The sequence below is a fragment of the Pagrus pagrus genome (assembly GCF_965226575.1).
Source record: "Pagrus pagrus genome assembly, chromosome: 14".
NCBI classification, from domain to species: domain Eukaryota; kingdom Metazoa; phylum Chordata; class Actinopteri; order Spariformes; family Sparidae; genus Pagrus; species Pagrus pagrus.
Genome location: NC_140198.1, coordinates 31,342,979 through 31,365,400, shown reverse-complemented (window position 1 = coordinate 31,365,400; position 22,422 = coordinate 31,342,979). Strand labels below are relative to the sequence as shown.

Genomic DNA, 22,422 nt, shown 5'->3' with positions numbered 1-22,422 from the left:
ATGGTGTTGCTTTAACCGTTGTTGCTGTTACTGCCAAATACAGCTTGTTCCACACACTTTCTTCTGCCTGGTTAACAGTTTAATTAAACAGTTTATGTCTTAATTCCTCATTTACTCAACACATCCTAGGCCTACCCTATCCATCACAAACAAAATTTGGATTTGTATGCTAGCTAAGGAGATGCTGCTGCCAGAGAAATTAGGCTACAATTGCAACTGTGGCTAGCTGCATTTAGACCTCAAACTAATAGTTTAGAAAGCTCTCTCTTGATTACACATTAAAACAAATATGTTACTTTAAGAGCATAAACAATTAAAAAATACATACCTGAAAAGGGTAATCCAGTGCCAGGCTTCCTCGGATAAAACTCAGGCATCTGATAGTCGACAGTATCTGAACGGTTCTGGCAACGCGAAACCGCCGCCCCCTCTCTCTCCCCCCCCCCCCCCCAGTCTAACTAATCGATCCCTGTGCGGTGGCGTTTGTCAATCGACGCTCAACAAGGTAGATAACAGATAACCGAACATATTTCCTTTTTTTTTTTTTGCCCGGAACAGTAAACATTTCCATGGTAACAACGAGCTGATTTTCTTTTCTTTTTTTTTGCCCGGACCAGAGCCATAGAGATAGATCTATCTATCTAACAGTTATCTGTTATCTACCCACAGACGAAATTCAGCGTGAGAAATCGGGGGTGTGGCGTGAGAGCGTGTGAAATGATTCAAATGAGTGTGTCTCACGGCCAATGCGTGACAGTTGGCAGCTTTGGTTACTGTTAGTCGCTGTTGTGATGTATTATTACTTGGCAGCAACAAGTATTTACCGCCAGGCCAGTGACACATGACGTTAATTTATTCTTCTGCCAAAACCGACTTTTAGCCGTGTTCGGCGCTTGGCGGGTGTTTATTTTTGATCCTGCATTAACCACAGGTTAAGTTAGCCAACACGGCTAATGTTAGAAACTTACATGTTCCAGCGGACCTCTACAAAAACAGCATAACGGCCGTTAAAAGCTAATCAAACAGGCCAGGTTGCATGTGAATAAACATGTAAATAGCAGAGAAAAAAAACAGACTTATTTGCGGTTTGAAAGTTCCCGGTGAACAGGACATTTTAGTAATGCCACACCATACCAGAGGCTTCGGGCTGATGGCAGGTCGCTACTTCTTCAGGATGCCGATATGTAAATCATATGCAAACCACGCCCTACTTGCCCCTCCCCTCAGACCCCCCCCCCCCCCCCTCGATGCCAAAACAGTGACAGAAAGTTGAAACTGAAAATCAGTGACACTGAAAAAAAAGTGACATGAAGAAAAAACTGAAGATTGTCATTGAAAAATACAAAAAATCCCAATAAAATAAAATAACAAGATTTTCAGATTTTAATTATTTTAATTAGTTTCCTTTTTCAGTGCCAATACTTGTTTCAATGCCAATACAACTGTTTTCAATACAAATGTTTCAATGCCAATTTTTCCTTTTTCAGTACTGGTTTTGTTTTCAATGCCAGTTTTTTTTTTTTGGATGCCAAATTTTAAAGTCACCGTTCTGGCTCCATAACAAACAAGGCCTATTTTAAATTGTGTATTTTTACAAGGGCTTTCTGCATAAATGTTTGAGGCTCAGTGGTTGTAGTTTGGACGTGCAGAGCAGAGAAAGCTGCTCTATTTTAATATACTAATTTTATGTGCTTGGCGATTTTTTTTAAATCATTTAAATATTGCTGGGTGATCAATAACATTTTTCTGTGGTGTGACAAGCACATATTTACTAATGCCTTACAGACTTTAAAAGAGCCACTGTACTCTTAGAGTATAACAAGTGGCAAAATGAATGATGAATGATGAAGGAAAGCACATTTGGCAGAATTAAAACAATCCACTAGTGGTGGACCTCTTCTGTTGTACATGCCAACAGCCTACCATTTAGTCCATAAATGTATTGGCACCACTAGGTTGGTTCTTACCATAATATGGTATGGCTGATGAACATATGTTTATCAACACTGGGCTAATTATGTAACATTATTGTATTTCTCAGCCATTAAAATGTAGCTAATCAACTGATTATGATTCTTTTTTTTTCACTGTTTGCATTGATTTATTTTTATTTATTTTCAGAGAAAGCACCCCATAGCCATGCAGAGGACAGCAGCTAAAAGGACTGAGAAAATGATGACTGCTGATGACGGTGACAAATGCAGTGCCACAACCAGTACAACTGTTGGACCTCATCAGAAACAAGCGAAGCTCATCGCAGCAGCTGCCACCGCTACCCAGAGCAAAGTAAATGCGCTGATTTTTGACTTTGTAATTGGCAGTGCACAACCCTTCTCATTAGTAGAGGATGCAGACCTCCGTAAGCTGATAGAAGGAATCAGTGGTGGGAAAACGCCCATGTGCAGGAAGACTCTGATGCAGTGCATCGACAAAGCGTTCCAGAGCATGAAAGGGTCAATAACCAGAAAACTCCATGGGACTCATACAGTATGCACGACAGCAGATATATAGACTGCCCACCATAGGAGTTAATTAGGGATCACTTGTCACTGGATTGAGCCAGAGACATTGGAGAGGAAATCGGCAGCGCTGGCATGTGAAAGAATAAGAGGACGCCAGACATACGATGTCACTGCAACAAAAATTAGCGAGATACATAGTGCGTTTCAAATCCAGGGCAAAGTCACAGCAACAGTGACTGACAATGGAAGCAATTTTGTCAAAGCTTTCAGAGAATATGGAGCACCGGATGTAGAAGAGGACACAGATGATGTGCATTTGCAGATGTTGCTGCAATTCTTGACGAGGTCCAGGAGGAGCAAGATGTAAATTTTTATTTACCCCCACACCAGCGATGCGCAGCTCACACTCTTAACCTGATCGCCACAAATGATCTGGATAAGGCTGCATCACAAGGTCCCACACGGAAATTGTACAGAAGTGCCATGTCAAAATGTTCTGCCATTTGGAACAAAGCTCACCGCTTACCAGGTGCAGCTGAAGTGATTGAAGACATTGCCAACATGAGGTGTGTTGCCCTCTCCGTGACCAGATGGAGCTCAGAGTATCAAGCTATTGAAAAGGTAGCGAGTCTCACCGAAGCGCAGCTCATTGAAGTCTGTGACCGTCTCAATGTGGCCAAACTACACCCTCAAGAGGTTGTGTTTTTGAAGGAGTACACTGCAGTACTGAAACCACTTGCCTACTCAATCACCCTTCTCCAGGGCGAAAAGAACTGTTTCCTTGGCTTTTTGATACCCACAATTCTCAGCCTGAAGGGAAAATTAATGGAGTAAGTTACACAGGTGCAGTTCTCTGCGCATATAATTATGGCAGTCATCAAAGCCATAGATTCATGGTTTGGGGAGGTATTTGTTTCACATGAGGTGAAGATGGCAGCATCCACCATCCCAAGATTCCGCCTATGATGGCCTGCCCCTGATGAACAGGAAGTCATGAAGAGCGGAGAATGAGGTGCAGAAGTACCTCCAGGATCCCGACAAGACTTTGGAGTCATTGAAGGCCTATACAATGGTCAAAGCCCTTTTCTTGAAGTACAACGCCACCCTGCCTTCAAGTGCCCCTGCCGAGAGACTTTTTAGTCAGGGAGGGCTTATTTTCACCCCACATTGCAACCGCATGACTGATGAACAGTTTGAACAGACTCTCTTGCTGCGTTACAACCGCCACCATTTGACTGTAGAGTAACTGATGTTACTGATCATGACTTTTGGCTTCTTGTCATTTAAGTGCAAAATGTACAAAAAGAGTAATGTACAAAAAAAGCCATATCCTCCACCACATTACCTAGTGCATATATTGTCCTCACAAGTACCATCACAGTATACACCTACAGGCATGTAAACTAGATATGAAGTGTGCGAAGCTAAAGAAAAGAAATATGATAAAAGAGACTTGTGCCTTCCTTGATAATGAAAGCCAAGCTACATCCCGCACAGGTAAACTGATGAGATAGCTTGACGGAGAAGGCAAGAAAACTGGAAGGTATTGTTTTTATTGTTGTTTTTTCTTGCTGTCATTGTGTGAAGCACTTTGTGTTACTTTGATGTATGAGAAGTGGTATACAAATAAAGTTTGTCTGCATAAAGCCTGTCAAAGCAGGCAACCAGGGAAGCAGTTGCTCTTAGCTCCACAACAGAACTATTTTCAACTGGGAAGCTCATGTAAGGAGCACCTGTGATCAAATCATCAAACTGATTAGAAATCTTAACACTGGGCTTGAGGACCACACAACTGCATATTGGACTTCCTCACAAACAGACCTCAGACAGTACAGATTGGCACGGCTCAGGACAGGAAGGCTCTACAGCAGGTGATTAAAACCACCCAGAACATCACTGTAGTGGTACCATCTGCCATACCACCAGACCACAGAGCAGCTTCTTTCCTTAGGCTGAACTCATCTTGAACCCTGAACCACACCCCTTCATAATCTCCATAAGCACATCATCCACACCAGCTAGAGTGAAGCTGTGTCCATTCTGGGTCATGGGGATGTAGAAGTAAGGATCCAGCAGGGCTTCAGGATAGTAATGGTCTGTCTGGTATGCGAACTTGGTTGGATCCTTGCAAGTGACAGTAAGACTTTGTTATTCTCCTTTCTTTTTTTTTGTATGTTTTTTATTTTTAATTGTTAATGTGAGGGCCAGACTTTGAGTGTGCTTTCACACTTTGTCCCTCTGCGTTAACTTTCCACATTTCAGATATCAGATGGACAGAAAACTTAAAGTCAACACAGTACATATATCTACTGATGAAATAAAAACCCTAAATGTGATTACAGCCAGTGACAAGTGCAGAAATGTAAAGCTAATTAAAAAAGAATTATGGAGTAATATAACATGTTTGAATTTCTGCTATACTGTACATGCAATTATTAAACATTTCACAACACCCAAAAGGTGTTTTTCAGCTCTGAATCTATATTTAACAAGATCTGTGGCACTTCTAGTGTGACAGAACTACATTAATACTACATAGAACCAAAATGCGGTCTAGAAAGTGAAAACTAGTGGAGATATGAATTTTTGGAAAATGACAGATTCTTCATTCAATCAAAAAAATGACTTCCTGTTATTAATTTGATTACTGTAGCCATTCAGCAACAACTATTTAAAAGAATACATATTGTCAAGTTTCCTTAGGGTCTCTTGGATGTTCGGAACAAATGTCAACCCAATCCAGTGAAAAATGAGCAGTTGGTAATCCCCAAAATGCTAAAATTTTGCTCTGAGGGCCGAACTTCAAAAATTCAACTTAGAAAGTGTTTGAAGTACAGCTCTAGGATTTTGCATATTCCCATATATACAAGAAATATTTCAACATGATTTTTCAAGAGAATCCATGACATGAACTGGAGGCCCTACGCATCTTACTATGGTAATGACCCATGTGTATTAATGAGGCCCAGCCAAAACGGAAATCCTGGCTCGGTGCCTGTCACCTATGTGGGCTGCATCTCCCTATACTATTGTAGGAGATACACTGTATTGAAGGCAATGTATTAATCACTGAAGATTAATAAAACACTCGTTAATGGGGCACCACCTCCGATGTTTTGTCTATTTGAATAATCCGGAGGTAATTAATCAAATCCGACTAAACAAGGTTAACTTGTATCAATTTAAATCAATTTAGTTAGTCTCATAGCTGAATTAGTGACTTCTTTATACAGTTTCCTCGGTTCTCCACATCAAAGCAAGTAAGCACAGACAACGACGTACGGTTAAATATGTTTATTTACTAAATAAATCAAGGTGAATAAATGAAATGATGATTCAGACAACAATAAAACAAACAGAAATGTGAAGACTATATGGTTAAAGTGACAGGATTATTTAAGGTGGATGTGAGCGATGGTAAAGTCGTGAGTCTGGGCAGCATTCAAATGTTACGAGAGTAATTTTGATACTAACGAGACCCTAACCGGACTTGTCTTCTGAAAAGATTATTATGAATTAGGAATTAAAAGAACACCAACTCATGAACGTTTAGTGAAACGTGTGCAAGATGCTTAGCCTACTTCGTCTGAAGAGTGGAGAAGCCTTTCGCTTCGATCTTTCTGCCGGATTTCGTCTGATGGATTGCTGGCTCGCGGTAGCTGCGGGTCCCGACGAAGGAGGGAAGATGCGGTCGGTCGACCTCACAGCAGGCGGCTCTCTCTCGTCCAGGTGTCGGAGAGAGATCAGCTGGTCCAGCGCTCAGCAGAGGATGGTCCGGTTCGCTGCCCAGCGGGATGGTACCGCTCGTGAGCGTAGAGGGCAGCGTAACTTCAGCTTGGCACAAAGTCGTTGCAAACCGTGGTCCTAGGTTTGTGGAAACAGGCAGTGACACTGCACGTTTTGCTTGGCGTTTTTAGTCTTAAAAAAGACTGTTGTTTATCTTCACACTCTGAGTGGTGACTTTTAACTCTAATTCAACTGATATTTAACTTTCCTGACGAGGATAACGAAAGGATAACGCTGGCCTGGCGCTTCCTCAGTTGTTTCTCAATACAAGAATAATTAAACTGAATTCTGTTCCACTGAATAAAATAGTGATACTTAACAAAAATAGTAAGGACGGAACTTACTTCTATTAACATCTAACAAAAATAAAAGCTCTTAAAGATTATCGCACGTGGTCGATTGTACGGAGATTTTTATACCTAGGAGCTTGTTACAAAAAGAAGCAAAGTAAAGTGTTGAAAAATTAAGCAAAGAAGAGAGAACGGAAAAAGAAGAACGGAAAAAGAGAGAGCGAGGGAGCTCTGTCCCTTGGTTTTAATAGTTCTAGATTGCAGGCGGAGCAAAGGGGGCGTACTGACCACACTCCCAGTGTGGATGTTTTAATTCCACACCTTTAAACTTGATTAATTCCAACTATCAAGTTAACGCTTCGAAATCGCGCTTAGCCTTTCTCAGAACTTTACCATGGCAAAAGTAGATGGACTTTTGTGAAACAATAAGACAGTATGATCTGATTAAAATCATTGAACACTTAAATGAAATCAACACTGGATCAGAACATAAGAATACACTTGAAGATAACTTAGGACTGATGAAACTGGTCACTTATACATGTTCCTTCTAGTGTTAGCTTAAGGCTTGTAAAGAAAAACATTTTACAGACTTTTAAATTGTAGTTTATAAACACGTTAGAAAAAAAAGGATCTCCGACAGTCTAATCCAGTTAACCATAACTTACCACTAGATGGCACTGTGACTCCACCAAACACCAGACACCAGTGAGCATTAAGCAGGATCTCAGTCCATGTTCATCACAGAAACTTAGGAGTTGGTTCAGTTTGATGAGCTTATTTTACTGGATTTCAAATTGTAAGAATTAAACAGGTGAGACTCTGATTTAATGGTTAATTAGAAATGCTTCTGAAGTCTAGAGGAAACTCTGACCATTTGTTTGGAATGTACCAAAGATAACACTGAAACAGATGTGTCGTTAATCTCTTCAAAGAGAGGAGGTAGAGAAAGGGGGGGGTTTCCACCGTCCTTTTCTCTAGTGTGTGTATTGGGAAGTAGGGAGAAGAAGGGTGAGTTTGAGGGACAGATAGCAAGATCGGTCCATCAGACGTGTTACCTAATTACAATTATAAAGACATTATATCACACAACTTTATCACAAACAATCCCGGTTCCTTTGGTTGAGGTTTTAAAGGAGAAGTAGCTTCATATGTTTCCTTCGTTTGACCTGTGTGAAAGGAATGTTCCTGTTTGTTAGGTCAAAAACAGTTCGTACAGGGGGTTACCATCGTAAATTAATTCAAACTGATTCCCTCTGGTGGTTTTATGACGAGAGAGTGTTGTTCTCCCTCCTAAGAGATAACACGGGGAGACATCCCGGCGTCTCCATCCTAATAATGTCCTCACACAGATGGAAAGTGTTAATAATGAAAAATAAAACAGGGCCTCAGCAGTTCAAAGGTCCACATGAGAGCGTTAGGCATGTTTCCCTACACTATCAACAGCCAAAATGGCCAAAATGTCCAGTGGACAATATGCCAAATGAATAAATTCATAATATTGTGTGACCTATCAAGATATTTTGTTAAAACAGCTTCATTAAATATAAACTAATACTATGCAACAGTTAGGTTTTGCCACCACTGTTAAGACATTGACAGATTCACTGAGTGTTTAATCATGTGCAGCAGTTTGTTCTCTAATCACACAAGCGCTTCAACCTGCCAAGGGCTGCCAGTGATTTCCACCTCAATTCTGCTTCTCCTCTACTCTTTTCTAATCACACATAGAGCCAATCTTTAAAATAACCTTGTGAATTTATAACATATAGTTTTTATGTGTTCCTGGATAAGTAGGACGCTGTTTCTCTTGAGACAATAAAGTGAAAAGGATCATAGAATTGCGTGATGATCTGCAGGGAGGGGTTACAGGCTGCCTTCAGCCTGTAAGTCTGTCTGTGTCCAGCTCAGGAATTAATATGTTAAAACACAATCACAAACAGCAATGACACTTCTTTTGTTTGTTTTCTTGCCAGGTTTGCTTGTGGCACGCATGAAAATAGAAGAGATTCCAAAACGATATAGGTTCGGCTGTTTGGTAAAGACTGCGGTCCAGGGGAGGTCTCACACCTGTAATTTTGGGTCAGATCAAACTGAAAAATATGAACCAAACAGGTCAGGTGTGAAAGCACCCTAAAGTTTTTCCCTGATTCTATCCATGACACTGTTATTACTGTAACCATGCATTAAGATATGTAAACAAACAGACAGTGTTGCGTTGATGTGTGTCATAGACATTTACTTGCTGATAATGTTGTCTTTGTTTGCAATAATAAAGCCTTCATGTGTTTAGGAACTGATAAGTAGAACCTCAATCCAGAATTGCTATCCAATTCTTAGAATTTTGGATTTTGTGAGTGATGAGATTTCAACCACAGATACGACATCAACTGTCTTTAATGTGTAATGTAAGCTGGTCTATATGTTACAGCTTGTCTGTTTTTATGTTGTTACCTGTATTTGGAGAACCCAAGACAAATTTCCACGCTGGTGGACAATAAAAATGTATTCTATTCTATTCAGAAATTTCAGTTCCCAACCCTAGTTTTGTGACATTCCAGTGTAAGAAATTTTCAATAAAAGTCGTGTGCATGAACCAATAACATCTGACCTTGACCTCAGCACTATGACCTTGTTATATTGGAATAGGCAATTAACTCAATATCCAAAAACATAAATTTTGGTAGCAAGATAATCAATAGACCCATTACTAGCCACAATCCGATTTTTATTGGTTTTTGGTCCTACATGATCCTGATATTGACCTTGATCATGTGACCTTGGCCTTGAATTGCTTAAGTCACCCCAGGAAACTTAAAATTTGAAAGCAAAATTATCAAAATTGACCCATTTGTTGTTGAGATATGCTTCTATTTGTTTTTAATGGGTATGAATGGCAGCCATCTTGAAAATATGCAAATAAAAAAATTGTCACTGCCCAAATTTGATGTTATCATCCAGAAATGTTGACTAGGTGTCCTAAGGGCGCCAAAAATGCAAATAAAAGTGAATGACTGTCTTTTTGAAGGGGTTCCACCTGATTCTGCATGATTTTCCCCGGACTAAATATGACCGATTCAATCACACATTGTAATGACTGACGTAGTAGGGAGCTATCAGGGTAAAATCTGTCCAACTGATGTGGAAGTTTGCATCCAACATGCGTCTAGATAGGTTCAGGTTGCAGTGTATGTGTTCAAAGCGTGTGTTTTGGCCATCGGCTGCACCTTGTGATTGGTGAGTTTTTGTCTCCCCTTTCTGGGGAAGATAGTATACATTTTTATTATCAGCAATATTCTAACACCCGACTGGTAAACTTAACACTGAGATAGCATTTAGTCGTTTCATGCGCTTGCCAGCATGTGTATTATGTATTCATAAAGAATTCATAAAGCATATATTGCAAGAAGACTAGTTGAAGTGTATTCAAACCTGATTTCTAAAAGATTGAAGACTTCAAAATATTGCGATATTATTTTTGGCCATATCGTCCAGCCCTCCTACTTTAAACGTTAGATATTTGGGTCATTAAGGTGATACAGGTGGACTGGACCATTTCCTCAGGCACCATAGTTTATTTGGTTTCATTTTAAAAACAGGGGAAAATGACAGTCAATCCCAGACTAAGATGTCTAAATAAATACAAAACTGCAAAGGACCAAAGATCACTTTTAAATGTTCCTGTTTTACACTTGAATAAACTGTAACACCAGTCTTGCTCCCTTTGATGAAACCTCTACTTTTAACTTTTGAACAATACTAAAATAAAGGATCATTGGCCAGCTAAATATGAACACAAATTAAAATCAGTGAAAATAAGCACATTGAATGATGAAACGGCTTTCTTAAGAAAATGTGGCACCAAAATACTGAAGGCTGCATAGTGTCACTGGTGTGCTAACTATTGTTGCTGCCTCCATTCTCTACAATCTTGCTCTTCTTCTTGTCTGTTGAGGATTTAAAGACAGTGGCTCTGTAGTACTGCAGCTCTTTAATGCTCTCCCAGATGTCGTCCAAGGCTCTGAAGGAAAAAAACAGAATTTTAATCATATTTCCTGTACTATGCATATTCCTTTGAACTTGAGCACAGACCAATCTTCAAAATCTGGAATTATTTCAACTCATCAGTTCTTTTGGTTACGTCAATAGTGTACTTACCAAGGTATTTACTAAGCTCAGAGAGCATGTCAATATGACAGAAAAATCAGATGAGATGAGAGCCGGTGACCAGCAGGTTTTAAACAACGACCTAGTTATTACTTATTTTGAAGTGAAAACAAATCTGAAAAAGTATTTCACAAATGTAAGCATCGGGTTACAGACCCACTTGTTGCCTAAACTTTGACCCCCTATACCTTTCTCTAGCTGAGAACTTCTCCTGTACAATGAGGGATTATAAGCAACATTTTTGCTGTGCTCACTTTCAGCTTGATCTCCAAATAAATTGGTTTAGATAATCTAGATAAACCGTTTTCAATCTTCATGATTGGCCGAAGAAGAGGAGGTTTACAGTGAGATAATGGTGGACAGCAATGTAAAGAAAGTTACATTAAGACATGCCCCAGCCACGTTCAATAGGAAAAACAAACAAAATCGACAACAACTATGCAATATGCCAGAAACATCTGGTAAAAGTACATTGGCAACACCAGGAACATACAAAGCCACTTGCAGCAAGTTGTAAGTCAACCTGCAGTGGTGAATGCAATGTTTAAAGCAAAGCTTCCTTTCTCGTCCCCGAGGGCTGCCAGTATTACCATCCCTGGTTTTATTGGCATGACCTTTGCTGGTACAGCGTGGTCGAAAAGGAAGGAACTGTAACCTGCACTGTACATTAACTGCCACTAGACAATTATATTGCTAACTTTTCCCTCTGCTCTGAGCACAGCCATCGTCTCTCTCTTGCTCAATGGCTCACTTGGTCTAGTTTTTTTTTCTCTTTTACCTGTGGGTTGCTTTCTTATGAGGCGCCATCTTGTATTCTTCTGGAAACCACCGTCTGAAAGTGTAGAAATTGAGAATTTCTTTGATTTGAATTGAATTGTTCTGCTAAGTAGAATTACTTTAAGCACTGAGTTACAAAACCTGCTCAGCAATGCAATATTAAAACAGGGCCTTTGAAATGCAAACTGGAAGAATGGATAATTAGTGGGGCTTGTATTATTAACAAGGCTTTGATGAGATGAGCAAGGAAGGGTGTATACGGAAAGCTCAAGAGAGAAGGAAAAAAAAACATTATGTTGTGTTTAGGTGTTTTCCATATCATGGCTCTACCTCCAGTGTACAGAGGAAATGCAAGAGACGTGGAAATTAAAAAAATTTCTGATACTGATTTCATCCGAAGAAAACACAGGCCTCGCAAAAAAAGGCCTCATTACACAGAATGTCAAGGCTGAGAAAGTTTCCACAACTTTGCACAACAGCACACAAAGTCTCAGACACTCCACAGTAATACCAACACTAGCCTGCAAAGCTCCTTGATGGTGCTGACATCAATGATTCTGTAGTGAAGGTGGTACATAAACTGTGGCATGAACTTGTCCAGAAACCTTTTGTCCGCATGCACAGAGTTACCTGAAGAAAGAGGAATCAAAGCACATGAATTAAGGCACTAGATCCATTGTTTTATCACAGTTCTGCTACTGGGCCTAAAAATAAACTCACCAGCAAGGGGACACTGTCCAGGTGGGGTGTGCTGTCTGACGAAGGACAGGAACTCATACTCTGCTTGTTCAAGGGTTATTTTACTGTCCCGTACAGCCTGGCTCAGTCCTGACTGAGACAAAATGACACTGGCTAATTATATCTCTAAACTCTTTGAATTGACACTTGAATTTGCCAAGCGAAGACCTAAGATCGATAACGCGTTCATGTCTGTGCAGTATGTCAAAGATCCTCTTGTAAAAGTGAGCAAGTGTTACACAATAAAATAGATTGTGTGCATCCTTGAAGGCTATCAAATGTTTAATACATTTCCTTCCTCATAACATGGAAGACTGACTTCTGAAATCTGGCATTATTTACATACATACAAGTATTATCCCTCTCTGCCTTTGCTGGCAGACTACAGTATAGCTTGGCACTTTGCCTCCACCTGTAGATAAGTAGACTAGTGTGAAACCATTTGTATGAATGTGTATTGCATCTGCATGCATGGACTTTTTTGTGCCTATGCATGACATACAGAAAACAGGATATCACCCCTGATTTCCATCGGGCGCATGTCTATGACTTTACATGTGCAACGCTTTTTTGCCCCATTCTCAACGCGACAGCATATCTCACCAAGTGCATTAGAAGCAGTGCGTGCTGCCAGCTGATACAGTAGACCTCCTGAGATTTTGTCACATTCTCCTTGATTTTAATGCTTCTACCATGGGTGAGTAGGCTACATACTTAAATGTAAATGTACTTAAATGTTCAATATAGTGAAGTGTAACATGATCGCCTAACAGAACAGGGGTTTTTATTTTGAAAATTGACCGGATGCACTATGCTGTTCCTGTGTGTGACTGCCTGCTTGGCACAATCTGCTATGCTCAGCTTGACGGGACTGCAGTCCTACTCCATAAAAAATATACTCGCCGCATATTCTCTGCGGACCAGAGCAGAGAGCCGCTTCTGGGACGCTGCTGAGACCTGGTGGAAACATGAGCATTGACTAGAACGGCCGCTCTGGCAACCGCAACGTGGCCATGACGGTCCTGGTGGAATCTAGGGGTCACTCATAGACAAACAGATCCATAGTGATACAAGAGTTCACAAACTACACAGGGAACATTTAAATATTAAGTTGGAGCCAGACAATTAGTATAGCATCTGACCTAGAAGCAGGGGGAAACAATCAAGCTGCTCATGTCCAAAATCAAAAAATACAACTACCAACACTTCTAAATCTCACAATTATTAATTTGAGTAAAACATCTGTTTTTAAAAGTCTTGAAATTGGTTTCTTTCTCCATCGTGTGGCCTAAACATTTCATTTAAATTATGTAAATGACTCTTAACAGTAATAAAGATAGATAATTTTTTTTGTATTTAAATCACAGCACACTTAACAAGAAATTGCAATAACCTCAATTATTGTTTTACCAGACTGTTACAAATTGCTGACAGTGCTTGAGAAACTCGACTACATACTATAAAGCTGGCTATAAATAACATGGGTGTGGCTGAGTATTAATTTAATCACTTTGATACATACTGGGGAGAGAGAGAGAGAGACTTTTGAACCTCCTTTATTACAACAGGTCTACTCAGTACATATTACAGCACTATACAACACACCTGGGCCCCAGTATGTAAAGCCCCTCATACCATCCCACTCTCATCTTCCCACAGAGAGCAGAGGCATCCAACGATGACATTCAACAAACACATGATGTACAGACTCAGGCACATTACAGAACACACGGCCCTCCCCCCACTGATCCACTTTAGACAGAAACATATTTGTTGCCAGGGCCCCTTATTTGTTGTAACACCCTCAACTGCAGATCCCCACACCTTTTAGGAAGAGGGAGCTCATGCAGCACTCTCCACCTAAAATCTGCCATCGTCTGTCCCTCAAGGTAGTGCTGCCACTGATGCTCCCTGACCTCCTTTAGTGCTACAATTTTCTTGACCTTCACTAACACTGCATACAAAGCCAACAGGCTGCATGGAGCTTGCCTTTGATAAATATCAATAAATATGATGATGTGAGTTTTCCTTTACCCTGCTGAAAGAGCGAAAGAACAGGACAGAGAGAGAGAGTAAGTAAAAAAAGACAGTGCACAGAAAAAGTTCCGCCCCTCACCTGTTGTGTGTATTCTAGCAAAGTCAGTGAACAAGATAAACACTTAGTGGACAGCTAGTTTACACTAAGCCTGCAGCTGCACTTCCAGACACTTATCCTGTGTGTGGTAAGAAAGAGAAGTGACTGGTACAAAGGGAATTCATTCCAACTGTGTCAGAGAAGTTTCAAAGATTCTTTATTGCAGGGCTTATCAAAGTCCAGACTTTGGCCTTCATCCAGACGGAAGTAATTTCTATTGATTAATAAATTGTTAGTGAGGTTGAACACACAGTATAATTCAAGATCATTTACAGCCATCCTGTCCAAGGATGAATGTGTTTTTTAAAAAACTTTTCTGAGCATCTCTGCTGTGTTTTGGTGTTGTTTATCTCCATGAATCAGTCAGAGGGACTTCATGGTGCACGTCTTAAACTACAAGATCTACATCCCTTCAGAAGGCAAAGGATATTTGCGTGTGTTCAATTGCACCTCATAAAAAGAGCCTCTGGAGGCTAAACACCTGCCATAGCTGAACAAGGTTGGGGAGAAATATCTGACATACTGGACATTTATTGAAGGGATCTTACAACGAGGGCTCTTGTGTGATTGTATCCCTTTCAGAAGCTTTGAGTTACTAGCCAAGTTTCACTGTTAACGGTCCATGATGACGACCAATCAGAGGCTGTGTTTCTGACTGTGTGACAGCCCTGATCTTGAACGCACTGTGTTTAGGCAGGGGTTAGCAGCGATCAGGAAGGCAAACTCTTAAATGGGATGGACAAACATTCTTGCATAATTCACATTAGCCTGAGCACACTGTAGCCTCCGAATATCCAAACATTATAAGAGTAACACTACACATTAATATTCACTGCACAAATAAACGCTTACCTCAGATTTTGATAAACACAATCCTCAAGGTTGACACCTTTCTCACCAATTGTCACCAAATGGTGACCAGTTTACAGGTATGCAAAATGGAAACTATAAGATGCTGTGGTTGTTTCAAGGATAGGGAAAAAGCAACACTCAGGCACTGCAAAATGAACAATCCTGTGTCATCCGTTCTTTCAGCTTCCCTTGTGGGGGAAAAAATTTGAATTCATAAGCAGTGGTCACATTTCAGCAGCGCACATCCGCTGCTGAAATGTGACCACTGCTTATGAATTTAAATTTTTTTCACGAGAGGAGAAGGAGAAGAGGGGAAAAGATGAGCGGAGTGGAGAGGGCTGCGTTTTATGACAGGCTTGTTACGGACGCTTCATATAGCTACAGGACAATCTACACACCTTCGATTAGAGGACGCCCTCTTATAGCAACTATCTTCAGCAACTAACGTTACATCATTTTGCGCTTTCACACACTTGTCAGTAAAGCTTAGAAACAGAGAGAACTCTGTCATATACTGTAACTCTAGAAACTAAAGTTGTATTTTTTCTCTTTGCTGCCGCTTCATATCCGGACCAATTCACACACATGAGTAAACCATTAAGCATATAAACGAGGAACTTTGCGCTTTCCCTGAATATTTCAGCACAACGATTATAACAACAAGCATTGGGTAGACATTACCGCTGACAAAAGCAAAGCTGACCAGGATCATCATTCTCTCAGAAGAGAAACAAAAACTTCACAGTTACTTCACACAGTTATGTTACAGCCAATGCAGTCATGTGTTGGGAATATGTGAATAAACTGTAATAAAATAAACTGGCCTACTGCCTGCGAGGGGCACCGTAACACGACAGCTGTCATTTAAAGATAGTTGACAGATTCCCTCAGTGATATTGATGATTATTTACACAGGATTCATTAGAGATTGCCATAAATGGAAGTTATCTTATCACTGAAAATATTGTTATAGTCACATAGCACTGTTTGATAATACAACACTGTAATGATGCAAGTCATTCTAGTTAAGAATGATTAATTTAATAATAATTGACAGCTAGCTAGCCACACCCAGTGGTTGTAAATAATCATATAGTGGGCGAGAGCCCCCCACACCCCACCCCCCGTGTGTGACACCTCTGCTGATACAACTCCTTCCTAGGGGTAACACTGGGGGACTGTATTTTAGCTCTGCAAAACAAAACTGACTGTTGCACTGCTCTTTGCAGTCATAATAAGTGTTTCCCATCAGTTGTCCCTGGCAGAATACTTCATCATCATCATTGGCTGGGGTGTGGCCAGAATTGCAGGATTGTTGATTTGCAACTCATAGAGACCTGTGCAAAATTGTTCAGCCCCATGTGATTCTCTACCTGTTCTACTTAGACTACTTACCTTTCCATGGTGTTCTTTACACCACTCTGACATCCCTTCCAGCAGCTCATCTGGCTGGTTAATTATCAAGTTGGGGCCCTGTGGACAAAGAACAAATTAGTTTATTTTACAAGACAGATGACAGACAAAAGGCAGTCCAACAGTGTTGATATTACCTCAGCCAAAACATTCAGGTCAGAGTCTGTAATAATGCACGCCATTTCGATGATCTGATCCTTCTCAATGTCCAGACCCGTCATCTAAAAAACAGAGATTTAGGCACCTGTTATTAGCATCCATCAGTAACCAATATTGGTTACGGTTTACTGCTTTTGTAAAATTTGACATGATCACCATCAATAAAAAAAAAGTAGTTTGTATCACAGTCAAGGACATGGAAAGTAGACAGAGTGTAATCCATTATGCCTGCCAGTGTTGCTTCTTGTTTGGCTACAAAACAGAGAAGTCTGACATGAGTTCAGGTTTAAATTTGTTTTGCGCTGTTGTGGCCGATACTCTTATCTTTAATACGTTAAAGCCAGGTAAAATATTTTGCCTCTAAAATAACACAATAGGGGTGGGAATCACAGGGGAAATCATGATTCTGTTCACGATAACTATGACTATCCAGAAATTCTACAGTAATCGATACATTACTAGGTAGTCATCAATGATACATCACTATATCTAACTAAAGAATATAAAGTACCCTTCAAAAGGCAAAGTGCAGGAATGATGTATTTATTAACTGCATTGTGGTGTCAGTTTCACAGAATTTGACATGAACTGACATGAAACAATGTATAAAGAGAGTGCATAGTCTTAGCTTAGTGCCTGTTCATCACACACACTGACTGCAAGCTGTCATTGTTAATGTGCCATCACGCCAATGGAAAACAGTCACAAGCTGCCAGACAGTAGTCACCTGTTATGCAGTTTCTACTAACCGCTGTCTCACACTAGTGTAACATAATGTGACATTTAGACTATTCACTACCAGAGTGACCAGCTGATGGAACATGTGTCAGCATTCTGCTGCCCTCTTCACATATTATTGCAGTAGTATCCTATGAATTTTAATCTGGATGTATTTACAAGCTAATTTGACAAACTTGGCGGCCTGTCGCTGCGGTGCTGGCTCTGCTCTTGCGTTGTCCTCGCCAGGCATCATTGTGTTCATCTGTTTATGAGAACACCAAACCCGGTGCAGCTGAGTGAGCTAAGCCCGTGGATTCATGTAGAAACTGTCAGCTTCATACAGTTTGTAAGAATGGCACAATGTCCGTTTGCCATTTCAAAACTAGTTATAGGGTGGGTTACCTCATGAGTCTGCATGTCTCTTAAAGTGGCCAGATAATGTAAGTGTGACCTTGGCTGGCTCCAGTCCCCAAGGATTTACACTTGACTTATGTATACATTTTACAAATATGGCAGATATTTAACGTTATACCGTCAGCCGCACATTTCCATTATCCACCACCATTTCGTCCAAAGTTACATGTTAGCTTAGCTACCTCTGGGTAACTTGATGTACCGTTAGCTCACGTTAACAAACAGCCATTAGGCGGGTTAAAACCCTTTAACTTGCCTCCAGGTCGACCCAGACCATTCTCTGGGACATCGCAGGGGACGACATGCTGACCTTTCTGGATACCTGACCGTGAAAAATGGAACTAAATCTGAAAGTAATGTCGGGACATGTTCCTGCTGCGGTCAACGGGATTATTTCACGGCTAAACTGTGCCTTTTTCGGCAGAACTCTAATGCGGTGAGAATGACAGGCTGCCTGGCTGGACCGCTGGACGAGCCGTTGGCTCCTGCAATGTAACTCCAAGGGAACGTTCACGAGAGCCGCTGCTGAGGTACGAAGACACACCGGCATCCTGAGAACCTATTATTATGGTTCTTCTTCTTCTTCTTCTTCTTCTTCTTCTTCTTCTTCTTCTTGTGGTTTTACGGCGGTTGGCATCCAGCTTAATGGTGCATTACCGCCACCTTCTGCTCCGGAGTGTGGATCAGACAATAGACTTAGGTTCACAATCTGATTCCCTTCAAAACCAAAACTAAACAAAACAAAACAAGAACAAAACAAATCCCAAACCAAATGACTATAAATAAATAAATAAATAATAGAACACACGCACACACACACACACACACACACACACACACACACACACACACACCCTGAACTACAATCAAGTCAGTCACCCTAACACCCTACTCCTACTTATCCATCATATCCTATGAAAAATCCCTGTATCCCTTAAGAAAGCTAACAGTATCCGGACCTGTGCTCTCTCACCCATACTCAGTAATCCTTTTAATGTGAATTCTTGCACCCCTATTTCCCTCAGATTATTCCTCATCATCTCTCTCTGTGCCCTGTATTTCCTACACTGTAGAAGCACATGCTCCACTGACTCCTCTTCCTGACAACCCTCACACAAACCGGTTTGATGTTTCCCTATCATTTTCAGTGTTTTGTTTAGTGCACAATGCCCCAACCTCAACCTTGTTAACACAGTTTCCTCTCTCCTGTTTCCACTACCTACCCTATTTACTTTGACACTCTTCTGAATCTGATACAGATGTCTCCCTTTCTCCTCTCTATCCCACCTTTCTTGCCACATTTGGTTGGTTTTTTCCCAGATTACACATTTAACCTCTGCTTTACTGATATTAATTTGCATTTCTATATTTCCTTTCTTTAGGGCCCTCTTTGCCAACTCATCCACCCTCCCATTCCCCCTCATTCCTACATGCGCTGGAACCCACAGAAATTTTACCTGACCTCCCTGATTTGCTATTCTTGTGACTGACTGAAGGACTTCGTATAGTATGTCTTGACGGCTTTTTGAATGGAATGACCTTATACTTGCTAGGGTTGAGGTTGAATCTGAGCATATCAGCACCTTATCTTGTCTTGTTTTTTCCACCCACCGTAGTGCAACCAATACTGCCAACATCTCCACTGTGTAAACGCCTAATTTATTGGATGTTCTTCTATTGATTCCAATTCCTTTTACTGGTATTGCCACCCCATACCCTGTCACTCCTGTCTCAGGTTTCTTAGCACCGTCAGTATACACCTGTGTAAAATCACTATATTCTTTCAGAACATGGTGTTTGAATGCACTTACCAAATCAATTTTTCCTTTACCTTTCCTTTTCACCTCTAACAAGTACCAGTCTATATCCGGCCACACAAGCATCCATGGAGCCACCACCGGATAAACTACTAAAGGGCTTATCCTCATATCGACTACTCCAAATTCTTTGGCAATATCATTCCCTACTCGACCAAAACTATCCCTCTGATTTCTCCCATTCTCCCAGCACTCCTGCAACACTCCTTTTGTGGTGTGAGAATCTTTGTGTCCTTGCAAATTAGCCCAGTAATTTGCCATCAGTTGCATCCTTCTCACTTCCAATGGCATTTCTCCCATTTCTACTTGCAGTGCAGGCACTGGTGATGTTTTAAAAGCCCCACTGCATACTCTCAGTGCCTGTGCCTGTATCACTTCCAGTCTCTTTACATGAGACCTGGCTGCTGATCCATATGCAACACTTCCGTAGTCCAACACAGATCTTATCAATGCCACATACATACTTTTTAATGATGAGCAACTTGCTCCCCATTCCCTACCAGTCAAACATCTCATCACATTTATTACTTTTTTGCATTTTTCCTCTATTCTCCTGATATGGTCTTTCCATGTTAACCGTGAATCAAAAACAACTCCCAAAAACTTAAATGATCCAACCCTTTCTAATTCTTTCCCGTACATCCTTAGTTTCATCCCTTCCTTAATTCTCTTCCTGGTGAAAAAGACTGTTTGAGTTTTTTCTACTGAAAACCTACATCCCCAATCGTAACCCCACTCCACCACCTCATTAATTGCTCCTTGTACTTTCTTGATTGAATACTCCATGTTCCTTCCTCTTTTCCACAAGGCCCCATCATCCGCAAATAGTGATCTACCTATGTCCGCTGGTATCTTAGAGAAGATATCGTTGATCATAATGATTAAAAGTAGCGGGCTTATCACACTACCTTGTGGTGTGCCATTTCCAACCGTGTATTGATTTGACAAGTCTGATCCCATCCGTACTTGAATTTTCCTTCCAAACAGAAAATCCTTTATCCAGTTAAAAACTCTCCCACCAACACCCATTTACCAATTCTTCTTCTTCTTCTTCTTCTTCTTCCTTTATGTTGCCGGCACACTAGACGCAGCCAAGGCATGTTGCTGCCCTCCACAGGTCATAAACAGAAGTTATTTTCAGATCCTTACATACAGCCCAGTGCCATGGAGATATTTTATAACAGCTGTTGTTGTTTCACAGTGGTCCCTGCTGACAGTTGATTTCAGTGACTGGTTTCAGACTCCAGTTTCTGCCAGTTCTGCTCTCATGAGGATTCTCTCTGTGTGATCGTTGGTGCATGCAGTCAAAGCATGAATCACTGCCTCTGCCTCTCCACAGGTGCAGCTTCTATCAGGGTACTTACCAACATTGCCAGCCCATGATTTAGCACACAGTGACCCGGTCTCAGCCTAGTGATTACCACACTGTCCCTCCTGCCCATTCTTGTACTTGATGCATATTTAATTGTTGGCTGTATTGAAAAATAAAACCTGCCTTTGTTTCTCTTTTTGCCACATCTTTGTCTTTCCTTGACTTGTGTCTGTAAATAAATTAATCAAGGAGTATGGTTTAGACCTGCTCAATTTGGAAAGTGTCATGAGATGACTTTTGTTGTGAATTGGCATCATAGAAATAAATATTGATTGATTGATTGATTGATTGATTGATTGATTGATTGATTGATTGATTGATTGAGAGGAGGGATTGTGCCTGATCCATGATAGGAATAATAGAATTAGAATCAGCTTTATTGGCCAAGTATGTGTACACAAACAAGTAATTTGACTCCAGTTAAGTTTGCTTTTAATGTACAGGCAATAGTTTTCAAACATTGAATCTAAAAAATTTAATAATTGAAAAATTAAGACAAGAAAAAAAACAGTGCAATTGTAAGGAGTGCAACATTTTCAGCAGCAGACTGAACAGGAAAGTTTATTCCATCAAAGTCCAGGTACAGCTTCACATGGTGTGGAACCATAATGACATTTTTTAATTTAGCCTGATGAATTTTAAAATGATTTGAATCCTAAAGTTAAGAATTTTTGCAGAAACAGGATACTTTCAGAAGTGTTTGGAGTTACAAACATGACAACAAAAGTATACCAGCTCACATCTGCTCAGGTCTTAGATTCAGTCTGGGCAAATGAAAAACACATGACTAACATGAAAGTATCTTAAGAATCAGATGTCTATTCAGAAAATTAAATAATAATGAAAAGGTTAAATACAACAAAAACATAAGTGTTTCTTATTTACAATAACTGAACAGTGTCACATTCCAAATTTGATTCATTTCAATCAAAGGTACAGAAGAGTATGGCAGAGGCTTGCTCTATTGTATCTTCCTGTGTTTGGGCTGATCTGGAAATCTGAAAGGCTAGATCAGCTGTTCTTTGTTCACTCTATCCTGTCCTGTCATTTTGTGCAGATGGCACAAAACAGCACTGGTCATCTTCAGAAGAAAACTGTGTCCGTATGAATGCAATAAAGGTTTGGATGGAGGGGGGGATGGAGAGGGGCATGATCAACTGGATTAATACTGTCTGGGACAGATGGCCAGGTGCCCTTTTAAAGACAAAGGCGATGTTGGTGATGGGTGTATTCAGAGGTCATTTACACACCTCGGTGCACCAACAGGTGAAGGCTTTGAAAACAGATGTGGACATCATTCCCGGTGGGATGACTGGGATTT

At 40.6% G+C, this 22,422-nt stretch overlaps 1 protein-coding gene across 1 annotated transcript; it reads right to left on the bottom strand.

Annotated features, from left to right (window-relative positions):
- Nucleotides 1-10,090: 10,090 nt before the first annotated feature.
- Nucleotides 10,091-18,488, bottom strand: smfn (small fragment nuclease). The gene is made up of 7 exons (XM_084373694.1): nucleotides 18,169-18,488; nucleotides 16,757-16,840; nucleotides 16,602-16,679; nucleotides 12,203-12,314; nucleotides 12,004-12,112; nucleotides 11,484-11,537; nucleotides 10,091-10,559 (listed from the first exon to the last, which is right to left on the bottom strand). The coding sequence occupies exons 1-7, from the start codon at nucleotides 18,460-18,462 to the stop codon at nucleotides 10,436-10,438; spliced, it is 855 nt and encodes a 284-aa protein (XP_084229820.1). The 5' UTR covers nucleotides 18,463-18,488; the 3' UTR covers nucleotides 10,091-10,435.
- Between the last annotated feature and the right edge of the window lie 3,934 nt (nucleotides 18,489-22,422).